A 13,385-nucleotide genomic window follows, 5' to 3' on the forward strand; every position below is an offset into this window, starting at 1 on the left:
GATGCAGTGAGCCCTGGGATCTGCCGGGGCCTGATATACAGGGGGCGAGGTCACCTGTTAAATGCAAGTTGTCTGGACTGTCTCTCCTTTTCACTGGATCAGACGGACCTCTTTAATCACTTGACGCTGTCATACTCAAATGCACAAGAACGCTTAGCAAAGTCAAGTACAGAAGATGGTCTATATCAAGATAGAACAACAGAAAGCAGCTGGGCGTGGTGGCGCACGCTTGTAATCCCCGCACTTGGGAGGCGGAGACAGGAGGATTGCGCTGGTTAGAAGCCAGCCGCGCACGCTGGCTTAGGAGACCCTGTTTCTAAATAAAAATATAAAATAGGTCTGGGATTGTAGCCCGGAGGTAGAAGGGCTTCCAGTACCACCAAAAAAAAAAAAAAAAAAAAAAAAAAAAAAAAAAAAAAAAAAAAACCCAGAAAGCAGACAGGTTGTCTTGCTCTGATCCACCTCTCAATCATCAAATTTAGGAAATATCTTCATATCTCTCCTCCTCCCCCTCCTCCTCCTCCTCCTCTTCCTCCTCTCTCTCTCTCTCTCTCTCTCTCTCTCTCTCTCTCTCTCTTTCTCATCTCTCTCTTTGTCTTTCTCTCATCTCTCTCCATTAAAAAGGAGGGGACTATATAATAGTATGTGGCCTGCCTACTTCACTGAATCAGATAAGTCAATACCTACGAAAATATATTAAAAAAGCATGAAGCACTCTATATAACAAGCAATTCTCTTTGTATTAACAGAGATGACTGACTTGTCTATAATATCCACCATTATTCCATGAAACTGATGATGTACTTTAGAGCACTTTGATTGTAAAATGGTTCTGATATGTATTAAAGAGTAAACAGGGGGGGGGGAGTCTGTTTTAAAAGAATGGAATAAGAAAAAGAAGGAAAATCAGGCTGTTTTCCTGGTTCCTTAATAGTAAAATATCAAGAATCCAAGGATGGTGGTACACGCCTGCAATTCCAGTACTTGAGAGACTGAGACAGGAGGATTGCAGGCTCCAGGGCAGCCTAAGTAATCAGTTATGCTCTCAACAACTTAGCGAGACTCTGTTTCAAAGTAAAAGAAAATAAATAAATTAAAGAGGGCTGGAGGTATCGCTCAGAGGTAGATATGCATCTAGGTTCAATCTCTAGTAACACCAAAAAGAGAAATATATCAAGAAAAAAAATACATGAATCTTCAGAGTAATAACTATAGTATATGAAGATCAGATTTTTAAGAATATTACCATGAATATCTATAACTATCTAGACTCCTGGATACTTCAGATATCTATTCCTCATCTATTCCAATACCCCAAGGATAATCCAAGATACCTTCTTAATATCACACATGTCCATAGCAGGTTGGGATGTAAATGAGCAAGTCCTTTGCAACCATCTCAATTCTTTTTTTATTACAGCATTTATTACATCAAAATAGAAAAGTGGTGAAGAATGACTTGTCACGCCATTTATTAGAGTTGATGGAGTGTAGACAGTCTTTTCAATAAGGCTTTAACACACTGTTATGCACCATAGTACATTATTAATGAAACGAAATGCATGAGACACGCTTCAGCTTTTCCCCCAAGTCATTCTGACATTAAATTCAAAATCAATTCTGCCCTATAAGGCAAAGGGTCAGAGATAAAACATTAATTTCTTTGTTGATAACCAACATTTAAGTTTAAATTCAAAACAACTCTCCAGAATCTTCCCTATTCCACTGAATTTAATAACAGTACCTTTTGGGGAGAAGGGATCAAAGGAGGAAACAAATGCAACAGGAATATAAAGAAATTGTGCCCTAGTTTATATCTGACAGGAGGATGGGATCTTACTTCCTTCTCTGAATGAAGGAACACAAAGGGCATCCACAGAACGCGCTCTGTGTTGGATATGTCAACTTCTCTTCCAGGACCTGAGTATCCAATTGGAACTAAATTCACCCTAGAGAAGGTATTACATAATTGAGCCTGATTGTGCCAGGATGAGGGATAATTTCCAAACTGAACAAAAATAAATATTTTTACAAGGATAGGATCACCCCCATTCACTCAGTTACATCCATCAAGCATTTTACATTCAAAAAGAAATAAACCAAATAAATTAAGAACGACCTACCGCAAACAAGGAGCCCTGATAGACACAAGCACCTGTGGGGGAAAACAAAACCAGAATTAAAAGTGATGCATAATATACCGAAAGACACTGCCCCAGCAGGCTCCTGCTGAAGATGCATCTGCACACATCATAATCAGTAAACTGCTTTTCCCCCAAATCTTAAAAGCTTGAGCATTCTTCCCCTGGGGAAATAACCCTGAATAGCAAAACAACATTTCCTCGATGCACATAAGGGAAGGCATCATTAAAACTTATTATTCAAATTTTAAAGTAAATGTATTTATAATGGCATACTATAAATACAGTGTATATTTTATTTGTGATAAATCAGAAAAACCTCCATAATCCAGTTCCAACTTATTTATTCAAGCTTCTCTTGCATTCTTTGCTTATTACATAAATGCTCCAGTCCAACCCAAAAGGCCAACTCAGACCCCCATGATAAAACTTCACTACTCAAAGCTTGTGCTCCTGTTCATCCTACAGGAGAGGCATCCGGTCTATTCAAGGCCCTTGAACTTGGCCCCATCTCCTTCAGGAAACTCTTCCAGCCCACAAGATTATGTTCTTCCTCCTTTGAGCTCAGAGCATTTTGTGCTTGAATCATTCATTTATGAATCATCCTTGCGTACTTCCCTGTGGCATCTTGTTAAGGAGGAGAAAATGCTGCATCGACCCCCCTCTAACCCCCACACATCTTCACTATATAGATATAGATATGATACATTTATATATACATATAATCTTAGGGAAGGGACTGCTTCTCTCTCTTTGCATTCCCTACTTTTTCACATAGTAGGCTTTAACTTAGGTATCTAGATTAACACAACATGCCTACTTCATGCCTTCAACGTGATAAATTAGTCTTTGGAGCACTTAAACCATTTGATAGGAGAGCAATATAGTTAGTTGTTATTTAAACCGAATTCTTCTATTGAGTTCCTGACCTCCAAAACTCTTTTTACTCCATTTTTTTCCTGATGGGGCTACTTATGAACTGATACATCTTTATATTTTCCAGTCATTAGGCACCAAATAAAAAAATAGATCATTTGTTTCTAAATGGAAAAGACGGCTGAATTTCATTGGACAACTTTTATGTTACAAATGACTAGCATATCATAATATAAATCTGTTTGATATTTGAAAACAACCTAAAATTGCATCCTAGTTGTAAAACACACACATTTCTCAACCAATTTTTGAGCAACACAGCCTAGAAACAGGTGTGCAGTGTGCTAACAGCTACTCTCAGAAACAAAACAGAATGAAACAACATATACCCACTGGAGTAGAAGCAAGGTTTGGCATTGGGCCACAGTTTGTTTCCAAAGAGGGAAGGACACATTTTACTACAGTGATTATCTCTAACAGATAATTTGTGAAATCTCAAAAACAGTAACATCTTCAGAAAGAGTTGGTTTACCTTCTTCACCAATAATGGAATTAAGAACAATCTTTAAAGAAAATGAGATTACTATTTACACTTGGGTTGAATGCATGATCTCCGTGGGACAATTTACCAAGTGACTTTTATTTTGTCTTTGACATTCAAATAAGAATAACAAGATGAGCTGGAACGAAGAGCTTTCCTCTCCTCCTCCTCCTCTTCTCCTCCTCCTCCTCCTCTTCTCCTCCTCCTCCTCCTCCTCTCCTCCTCCTCCTCCTCCTCCTCTTCTTCTTCCTCTTTTTCTTCCTCTTCTTCTTCCTCCTCCTCCTCCTCTTCTTCTTCTCTTACTTTTCTTCTTCTTTTGGTACTGGGAATTGAACCCAGGTGCAAGCTACATCCCCAGCCTTTTTTAGTTTTTAAGACAGTGGCTAAGTTGCTGCAGATTTCACTAAGTTGCTAAGGCTGACCTCAAACCTGAAATATTCCTATCTCAGCCTTCCAAGTACTGGGATTACAGGCAAAAGCCAACATGCCCAGCTGGCAATGTAATCTTTTAGGACCACTGCTGTATATTCTATCTGGCATCAACCAAAACATCATTATACAGCACACGATTGTAATTTTATTTCTCTTCTCTATGGTATTGCCTTGCAGAGTCAATTTCTTTTCAAAGCTCCCAAAGAAATCAAGCACCTTAAGAAGTAAATAAATATCCATATCAAGGCCCATTTTGGAAGTTTATATGGACGTTATAAACTCGCTGCAACCAGAGAACATAAAGCATCATCTGAGAGCACAGCACATGCATACTTGGTTAAGCCAAACATCTGCTGCAGACTCCAGTCACACGGTGTGTGGCTGCTGATAAACTCTATCATTAGGAAAAGGAAATAACTCAATTTGGGTCACTCTATGATGTACGATTCCAAAAGAAATAAGCTTTGCCCTCTGAGGGCTTTCCTAAAACAGAGCAGTTCTACCCAGAAGGCAGCTACATGGACGAGTCTCCATTAACATGGTTTCCAAAACCTCATCTCTACTCCCTTGAGAGCATAAAGCATCCCAGTGTGATGCCCAGTCCTATCAAACATTTATCACCACCCAAAGCCAGATGCGGTCAACTGAGAAACATATTTCTCCCCCACTGTGGCACGCTGCACGCCCACCAGCAGATGAAGTTGGAAGGTTTGCTGGCACTGGGTGCTGGGTGCAGCTTCTAGTTCAGAACAAGAGCACTGTGGCCTTTTCACTAACCTACCAGTTCACATAATATGGAAAATAAAGTTGTTCCTTCCAGAGAGATGGTAGATAGATTAATTCATTGATAAAGGAGTACTTGAAAGACAGCTGGTCTATTTAAGGCTTACACTTATGACTTTCGTTGAACTTTAAAGGCAACTCCAACTCAAGATTCTGTTTTATTCTGTTTTGTTTTTCAGTGCTGGGTATTGAACCTAGGGGTTTACGCATGCTAGACAGGTGCTCTCTCTACCACTGAGCCACAACACTAGCCCTTAGCCCTTGCAGTTGGAATCTGAGAGATCTGCAAAGAGAACCAAGGCTCTTTCTTTCTTTCTATTAATTTGTTTGTTTGTTTGTTTATTGCCATACTGGGGATTGAACCCAGGGGCACTCTACCTCCAAGCTATACCCCCAACCTTATTTTTTATTCTTTATTTTGAAACAGGGTTTCACTAAGTTGCATCACTAAGTAGCTGAGCCTGGCCATGAACCTGTGATCCTCCTGTCTCAGCCTCCCAAGAACTGGGATTATAAGTGTGCACCAGCACACCCGGCTGGCAAGGCCTTCTTTAAAGGAAGACTACGAGCCAGGTGTGGTGGTGCATGCTTGTAATCCCAGTAACTGGAAGGCAGAGACAGGAGGATCACAAGTTCCAGGACAATCTCAGCAATACAGAAAGACTCTTAGCAACCTATCAAGACCCTGTTCCAAACAAAAAATAAAATGGGCTGGGGGTATAGCTTGGAGGCAGAATGATCCTGAGTTTAATCTCCAGTACCACACACACAAAAAAAAAAATTTTAATAAAAACTACAGGAAGACTAAGAAGAAAAATGAGACAAGGGAACTTGAGTTCTTAAACCAAGAACATTGTCAGTTTCATGGTATGAAATACAGCTGAGGTGCCAGGTAATCTAAGTTTTACACTCCGTGGCCTGTGAGAAAGTGCATACAGTTTTGCAAAGTAAAGCAATAATTGCACAGAGCACCAAGAAGGAGGCCTAGGTCCTGAGCCTGGGCAGCTCTTCTTCCTACATGGTTGGCTCATTTCTTACAGGTCACATAGGCAAAATGTTACTGTTCAAAACTTAAACAAGCAAATGTTTCTTTGGAAGCCTTTTTTCAGATTATAATGTATGTCTTTATGAACTACCTGTAAAAAAAAAATAATATTTTCAGGGAAATGTTGAGATATAATTTATACCTGTGCTGAAATCCTTAAACTATTCACTAGAGAAACTGTAACTGGCAAACTGAGTGAATAAGAGAAGTTAAATCCAAGAGGCACAAAATGTCAGACCCATTAGTTGAAAGAAATAGGAGCAGATACAACCATTAAGATATGAAGAGATGTGGAGAGCATAGTATCACAAAAACATGACTCATTAGGACCAAGCTGCCACAAGTTGGCATTTAAATGTTGAAGCTTTATGTTCTGTTATAATTCAGCATATGGCTGTGTACACTGTGGAATAGTTAAAATAGAATCGCTGCTGGACTGACAGGGCAGCTCACGTCCTGATTACTGTCAACTAGGATTCACATCAATTAATAGAGTACTTAAAATGAAAATGGGCCAACTGTTTTTGAACTATTATAAGATTTGGCATGAGGCTCTGACTTGGCCATGTGGTAGTCCCCTCCCTCCCTCCGAGCCATGTGGTGGAGAGTATTTTATGACTGCTTGTGTCTGCCTAAAATGGAGTAATATTGCCGCCCAAGTTCTTAAGAGTGAATACGGATGGCTATGTTCTCACGGAAGGATGTCTACAGGGAGGGTGACACTCAGAAGTCAATCCCCAGCAGAAAATAAAAACACAGTAAATTAGAAACAAGAACCTGGGACAAGGGATGGGAATGTGGCTCAGTGGTAGAGGGCTGGCCTCCCATATGTGAGACCTTGGGCTGGATTTTCAGGATCATCAAAAAAAAAAAAAAAAAGACAGATGACAGTACATCATTACCTCTTTATTGATACTAGTTACTAGCAGTAGTTTCAAAAGTCATAAAGCTGCAAAGTTACAGTATCAATCAAGTTAGAATCAATACAATTTCAATATTAGGAAACCAAACAAAAACCTAATGTTTTCATCTTCTTACTGCTATTGTACTGATATTAACAATGTTGAGAGCCAGGACTGGTGAGGCACACCTGTAATCCCAATTTGTGCTTGGGAGGCTGAAACAGGAAGGTTGCAGGTTGGAGGACAGCCTCGGCAACCTAGGAAGACTCTGTTTTCAAACCAAAAAAACAACAGCTGGGGGTGTGAACTCAGAAGTAAAAACGTCCCTGGGTTCAGTCCCTAGTACTTAAAAAAAAAAAATTTTGGATATGCAAACTCAGACACTACCAGTTCTTTTTGTTTTTGATGTCTGTATTCCCCCACCAGACAAAGCATGACACGTACGCTCTCAATAAAGATTGAGAGGATGAAAGATGAAGAGAAGCTATTTTTCTGTCTTCTCTAATATTGAGTTTTAAGCATTGAATATAGCGCCAAAGGAACTCTCCAGCCAAAAGCCAAACCAAAACTGCTGATCTACCTATAAATTAATTACATTGTTCATCCAATGATCCTTCCTAGTGTAACCTACTAATGACATTTATAGGAAAAGCCAGGAGATTGTGAGATTGGCTAAAATTGTATGAAAAGAGAAGGGACATCCACTAGAGCTCAGTTCTTAGCCTCTAGTCCACCAGGCTTTCCCTGTCCCAAGCCAGCTGTCTATCTCTCGTGTAAATTCCCAGGATTTCCACGTGTTAAAACAACTGAAGGTGACTGTCTCCAGAAAACACCATTCGGAAAGCAGTCGTGTTAGACGTTTTTCTGTGACTTCCTGATTTTATTATGTCTTTAAATCACAATAGTTTATCAACTTGGTAATATAATAACAATATTTTATTACTATTATTATATAATATCAGCAATGTCAAATAACACCGCCAAGTTGCTTATAAATTTTTTTTTTTTTTTTTTTTGGTGGTACTGGGGTTCCTGGAAACCCTTCTTCTACCTCAGGACTACAGTCCCATACCTATTTTATACTTCTTTTTCATTTGGAAACAGGGTCTTTTAAGCCAGCACGGCTGGCTTCAAACCTGCACGATCCTCCTGTCTCCACCTCCCAAGTGCGAGGATTACAAGCTTGCACCACCACGCCCAGCAAAAATTTTCTTTTGATAATTAAAATAAATATAGAACCTGAAATGTAAATGATCACAAATAAGGCAGGAAATGTCAATTGTTTCCCCCTATGCTTGATGATTAGCAAAAGTATCTCAGAACTATCACCTAGTCGACGTATTCATTTAGTAAATGACAGAGCTACAGCTTAAAGAAGTGCGGCTGTTCACTGGAGGTCTGTCAGCTCTCCAGAGGCTGGTCTATTAGTGAAGCTCAATTCAAAAGAATGCAATCTGGTAATACTTGCTCCTCTGACCAATATTTTTGAGTACTTATTGTATGGCAGAAGCTGATCTAGAAATATAAGAATAATTAGGAATCAGGCATGATGGCGCATGCCTATAATCCTAGTACAGGGAGGCTGAAACAGGAGGACCGCAGGTTTGAGATCAGCCTCAGTAACTTCACGAGCTACACCTCCAGCCATCTTTTAAGTTCTGTTTTGTTTGATGAGAGTCTCACTACATTTTTTCCTGAGGCTGGTAAGGAACCTGTGATTCTCCTATCTCTGCCTCCTAAGTACTGGGATTATGGGCGTGTACTACCACACCCGGCTTGTTTTCAATTTTAAAAAAGTACTTCTTTGGTTAATAATAAAAACATTAGGAAATCTCTAAGATCTTTATACTTTCCATTTTTTATCTCAGGGCTCTTAGTTTTAAAAGCAAAAGAAAACCTCAACAGAACCAAACCTTAAGGATTCCTCAGATAATTGATACTGTCTGTGGAACAGATATCATTTAATTTAATTAAATGAGAAAAAGTATGTAAAGTACTCAGCATAATGCCAGGCAAATAATAGGTGCTCAGTAAATGCTTGTATTCATTCATTATAAGACAAGCATCATTAAGACCTCAGCCGGAAACTCTCAGATATCAGTCTAACAATTCAATTTGTGAAATGACTCTCCAATGTGCTGAAAGTGGGCTAAGACAATTAGATGCAAAGTTTCCAAAGTATCTTTGAAGGAATATCACCTTTCTCCCAGTCCTTATCAAAAGACCCGGCAGGGCATTTCTTAAACTTTGCCCACTGTATTGGACAATCTTCCAAAGAGCGCACCCTGTAGGCTCTGAATAATAATTGCTTTTGTCATTTCAAGAGATTTGGTTCTGAGAAACTTTTTACATCAGTCTAGCTGCCCCCTGCTGAACAATCCAGGAAGGGGAGGGCTGATAGCAAGATTTTGTTTTTTATTGCTGGGATATGCTTGTAAATAAGAAACTAAAACCAAGGGAAACTGTATTCTTTTTCCCGGGCAGCTCAAGTCCTGATTTTTTTTTTTTTTATTCTTTATTTTGAAACAGGGTCTCACCGAGTTGCAAAGGGCCTCATAAGTAGCTGAGGCAGTCCCGCAAACCGCTATCCTCCTGTCTCAGCCTCCCAAACTCTGGGATTACAAACTTGCGCCACCCCCCCCCACCCCGTGAAACTAATTTTTCAAAGTCCGAAGTTGAGTTTGGGGTAGCCTGGGATGACTCTCCCATCTGGTCCATTATTATAGCTAGATCTTACAAAGTTGTTATTTTTTAAGTTCATACACGCTACGTGTTTCTACAGTTTAAGCACTGTGTGAAGACGGCTAAAAAACCCCATCCGAGCTTTCTCCGGGGATGGTACACACTCTACAGGAGAGTGTGGGAAGGAAGCGCTTTATCCTCACGAAGTCTCCACTGCGTACGTGGATTTCTAATGCCAGATCACTTTCTCTTAGAAAACTGTAAAGAAGAGGCACCTCTCCGGCCCTGGAAGTAGACCCGGGGCAGGGCTTTGTCCTCCCCAGACCTCCAGCGCCAGGATCCCGCTCGGCACCCGGAGCGGTCCCCGCCCAGCAGCAGCGAGGAGGCGGGCGCCCAGCTGCAGCCGCCTCCGCAGCTCTGATTTGCGGCGGGGCAGGTGAACTCTTCTGCCCGCAGCTGGATGAATAATGAATGGAGCCGGGAAGAGGAGCCGGAGTCCAAGAGCGGTGGATTAAGCCGTCTTCTCGCAGCCGGCCCGTCTTCTCCCTTCCCCCTCCTTAAGCACTAACCCGGCCAGTTCCCCGGCTCCTCGGAGCAGGTGGGAGCTCCCCCGCGCCTCCGGCTCCCGGCCCTGCACTCCAACGCCCCAAACTCCTGATTTACTTATTGATTGATTGATTGGGCCGAGCCTCGATTGCGTTTGATATCATGGCGACAACTCTCACAGTGTCCTTTCTCTTCCCTAGCTCCTGGATTTTAGACATGGGTTGGAGCCCGGGAGAAAAACTGAGGGATAAGTATGAGGATAAGCGCAAACTCTTATCAAGCACTTTTTTCCACTGGGGATGCAGGCAAGCTCCTGCTTCTCGGAACTGGGAAGATTTATTTAGTGCAATTGAATTGCCTCCGTCCGAACACGCTCTGACTAAGCTAGTTATCAAATCTTAACTGGACTTATGGTATGACTTACTGGGGCGAGAAGGGTGGGAGAGGATGGGACTTTAAGGTGACAGCTTTTGCGTTTCAGAGTTTTTTTTTTTTTTTTTTTTTAACATAGGTAAGAACAACTGCTCACGCCTCTTCTACGCGCCACGGAGTCGCTTTTGCTCCGGAGGCAGAAGGTGAATGGACAGAGAATCCAATTTTCAAAGATGCCACCTCAAGCTGCCACCCACCCACTCAAACGCACCTAGGTGCAGGGGAGGCCGCGGCGGAGCTGGTGCTCCGAATGCCAAACAACCAGGAGTAGGGATCTTCGCAGAAAGAGCCCACTCCAGCTCCATTTGCACTCCCCCCACCCCACAAAAAAGCAAAAACTTCCACCCCGACTCACCCCGACACCCAAAAAACGGCTGCGCATCTTAAGCTGCACACACACACACACACACACACACACACACACACACACACACACACACACCGGGTGGGGGGTCGTTCCTTTACCTTCGGAATGAGGAGGCAGTACTGCAAATCCCGCCACCGCTAGGGCCACCCCGAGCCACGCTTTGAGGACACCCATGGCCGCCTCGGCACCCACGTTGGAGAAGTCCAGGCTTCAGCATCCAAGAATCCTCTCTCCACCAACCGGCAGGCTCGGGCGCCGGGAGCCGGGGCGCGCAGAGGCTGGAAACCGCAGGCTGCTACCTCCGGGGGAAAAGAGGAGATGGACGCTCGGAAAGCGACCCTCACATCGGCCGTTTCGGGCGCGGGATTCAATGCCCTCGCTGCTGGAAAGAGGAGCAGCCCGAGCTCTCCGGCCAGGCTGGACCCCGCGCGGGCTGGGCTGGGGAGCGCCACGCCGCCGCCCGCAGGGCGCCTTCTCGGAGGCAAAGTCCAGCCGGAAAGTTGCGGTCCCGGCCGATCGGCTCACGGCCTCTGCGCCCTCGACCCGGAGCCGCCCGCTCCCGGGTCTCCAGCAGCGGAGATCCCGGTAGGTTGGTCTGGAGCCGCTTTTTAAAGTTCGCTTGACACTCACTCTACGTCGTCGCTGCGTCGGCAGAAGGGGTCGCCGGGAGCCCCGAAAGACCCACCCACACCCACTTCACTGCGGGGCCATCGCGCACCCCGCCGACCTCCGCCGCCCGGGCAGCTGGCTGGAAACTTTGCGCTGTGCTGCAGGGAGCTCGGGCGCCCGGGCTATGCTCGGTGCCGCCCGCTGCTCGGAAGCCTACCCGGACCGCGGGCGGCGCTGCTGCTACTTTCTGGCCCCCACCCCTCGCCCGGGTGAGGCGGGCTGCGGGGGCGCGGCTTGCTCCGCGCCGACACCCACCTCCGCAAGGTACACCCGAGCGGCTCTGCAGGGCGGAGGTGTGATTACCGGAGTGGAAGAGGAGCCATAATTTTGCATGCACAGAGGAAAGGGAGAGGCGGGGAAAGACCCCCAAACCCAATGCGAGCCTGGCGAGAGAGTCCGGAAACGCACCACCGAAGTCCGCGTCTGGATCCCTGCATTTAAAGGACACACACTCAGCCTTTCTTCGGCCTCGCTGGCCTCCTTCCTTTCCCCGTTGCTTACTGTGAAAATGGACCCAGGGACTGGGAGCTTTGGCAAAGATTCCAGAGAGTCACGTGGGGAAGGGGAGACGCGGGGCGGGGGTGGGGGGAGGCCAGGAAAGCAACCTGATCCCCTTATTCATTCGGCTGGAGTTCAGATTGGCTTTGTCTGGGTCGGGATCAAAAGTGGTAACTCTAGGGCTGGGGGAAGGCGGAGTGGAAATAGGTGGCAGGGTCCTTACTCAGGCACTACTTGAGGGTTCGCGAATTGGGTCTACACCCAGGACTTGGGAGGGGCCTATATGGGGAGAGGAGGTGCCGGTATCAAAGCCCAGTGCTATCTGAAAGGGGGGCTGCAGTCTGGGAGAATATTGGCCTGTGAGTCCAGCGGCGAACCTCCGAAAGTGAATAAACCTTTACCTCTGCCTGGGAGCCCTGTCAGTAGAACACCACGCGGTCTCGGCGCGGTGGGTCTCACTGCGCCCCCAAATGCCAAAAACTGGGAAGTAAACATCAGGGCCAAGCCCGCTGGGGCGCGCACTTGCAAGAGTGGAGGCTTTGATTCCCAGCCAGGACGGACTGATAGCAGCTATTTTTATAGGACCAAATAAAAATAGCTGGTCCAAGTTTAATCATCTTATAAGATGGAAATGGTTGCATCAGAGAGATGGTGGCTGGCTTTCGACTGGCCCAGAGAAAAGATGTGCTGGTTTGCCCAGCAGAGCTGAGATGGGTTGGACTAAGGGGAATTGGACAGAACTCTCAACTGTTCCCAGTTTCCAGCCCCACCATAAAGCAGGACCGCATTCTAAAGCACTGTTGCCGCTGCAACTGATTTGATTTTTGATATAACTGAAAAAATTGAAACTATCAGGCTCCGGTCACGGGTACTGATTAGCCAGAGCAAAGATGAACCTCTGACAGCCTCACTGTGGTTCGCGAGGATTTGGAGGACTCTGGAGTGGTGCAACTTGCCATTGGTCTCTCCCCTCTGCTGTGGTGTTGAGGACAAACTTTGCCATCTGTATATCTGAAGTACACAGTAGGGTCTCTGTAGACGTCTCTTGAAAGAACAGACGAAGCAGTCCCTGAGAACAGCAGCCTTGTGAAACTGGACTGGGGGGATCTTAACCCCTCTCCCCAAAATGAAGGGCTCTTGCACTTTCTTTTTTTGTTTAGAAAGTGGACATTTTGCCTGGCCTGGTGGCACATGCTTGTAATCCCAGCACTTGGGAGGCGGAGACAGAATCGCGCAGGTTCCATGCCAGCTTCGCTGGCTTGAGACCCTGTTTCCAAATAAAAATATAAAATAGGCCGGGCATGGTGGCGCACGCTTGTAATCCCAGCATTCGGGAGGCTGAGACCTGGAGGATCACGGTTGGAGGACAGCCTCAGCTACTTAGTGAGGCCCTCTGCAACTCAGTGAGACCCGGTTTCAAAATAAAGAATAAAAAGTAGGGCAAGGGGTGTAGCTCGGAGGTCAAATGCCC

At 44.8% G+C, this 13,385-nt stretch overlaps 1 protein-coding gene across 1 annotated transcript in view; it reads right to left on the reverse strand.

Annotated features, from left to right (window-relative positions):
• Positions 1 to 10,964, reverse strand: part of FRAS1 (Fraser extracellular matrix complex subunit 1) — a gene marked incomplete at its 3' end in the record, with an annotated part of 480,497 nt that extends 469,533 nt beyond the window's left edge. Inside the window, exons 1-2 of the mRNA XM_080697854.1 lie at positions 10,846 to 10,964; positions 2,124 to 2,155 (exon numbers count right to left, since the gene is read on the reverse strand). Of these exons, the coding sequence (XP_080553980.1) occupies positions 2,124 to 2,155; positions 10,846 to 10,921 (108 nt within the window). The 5' untranslated portion in view covers positions 10,922 to 10,964. The remainder of the gene's footprint in view (positions 1 to 2,123; positions 2,156 to 10,845) is intronic.
• Between the last annotated feature and the right edge of the window lie 2,421 nt (positions 10,965 to 13,385).

Source organism: Muscardinus avellanarius (genome assembly GCF_963383645.1).
Source record: "Muscardinus avellanarius genome assembly, chromosome: 6".
Classification (NCBI taxonomy): domain Eukaryota; kingdom Metazoa; phylum Chordata; class Mammalia; order Rodentia; family Gliridae; genus Muscardinus; species Muscardinus avellanarius.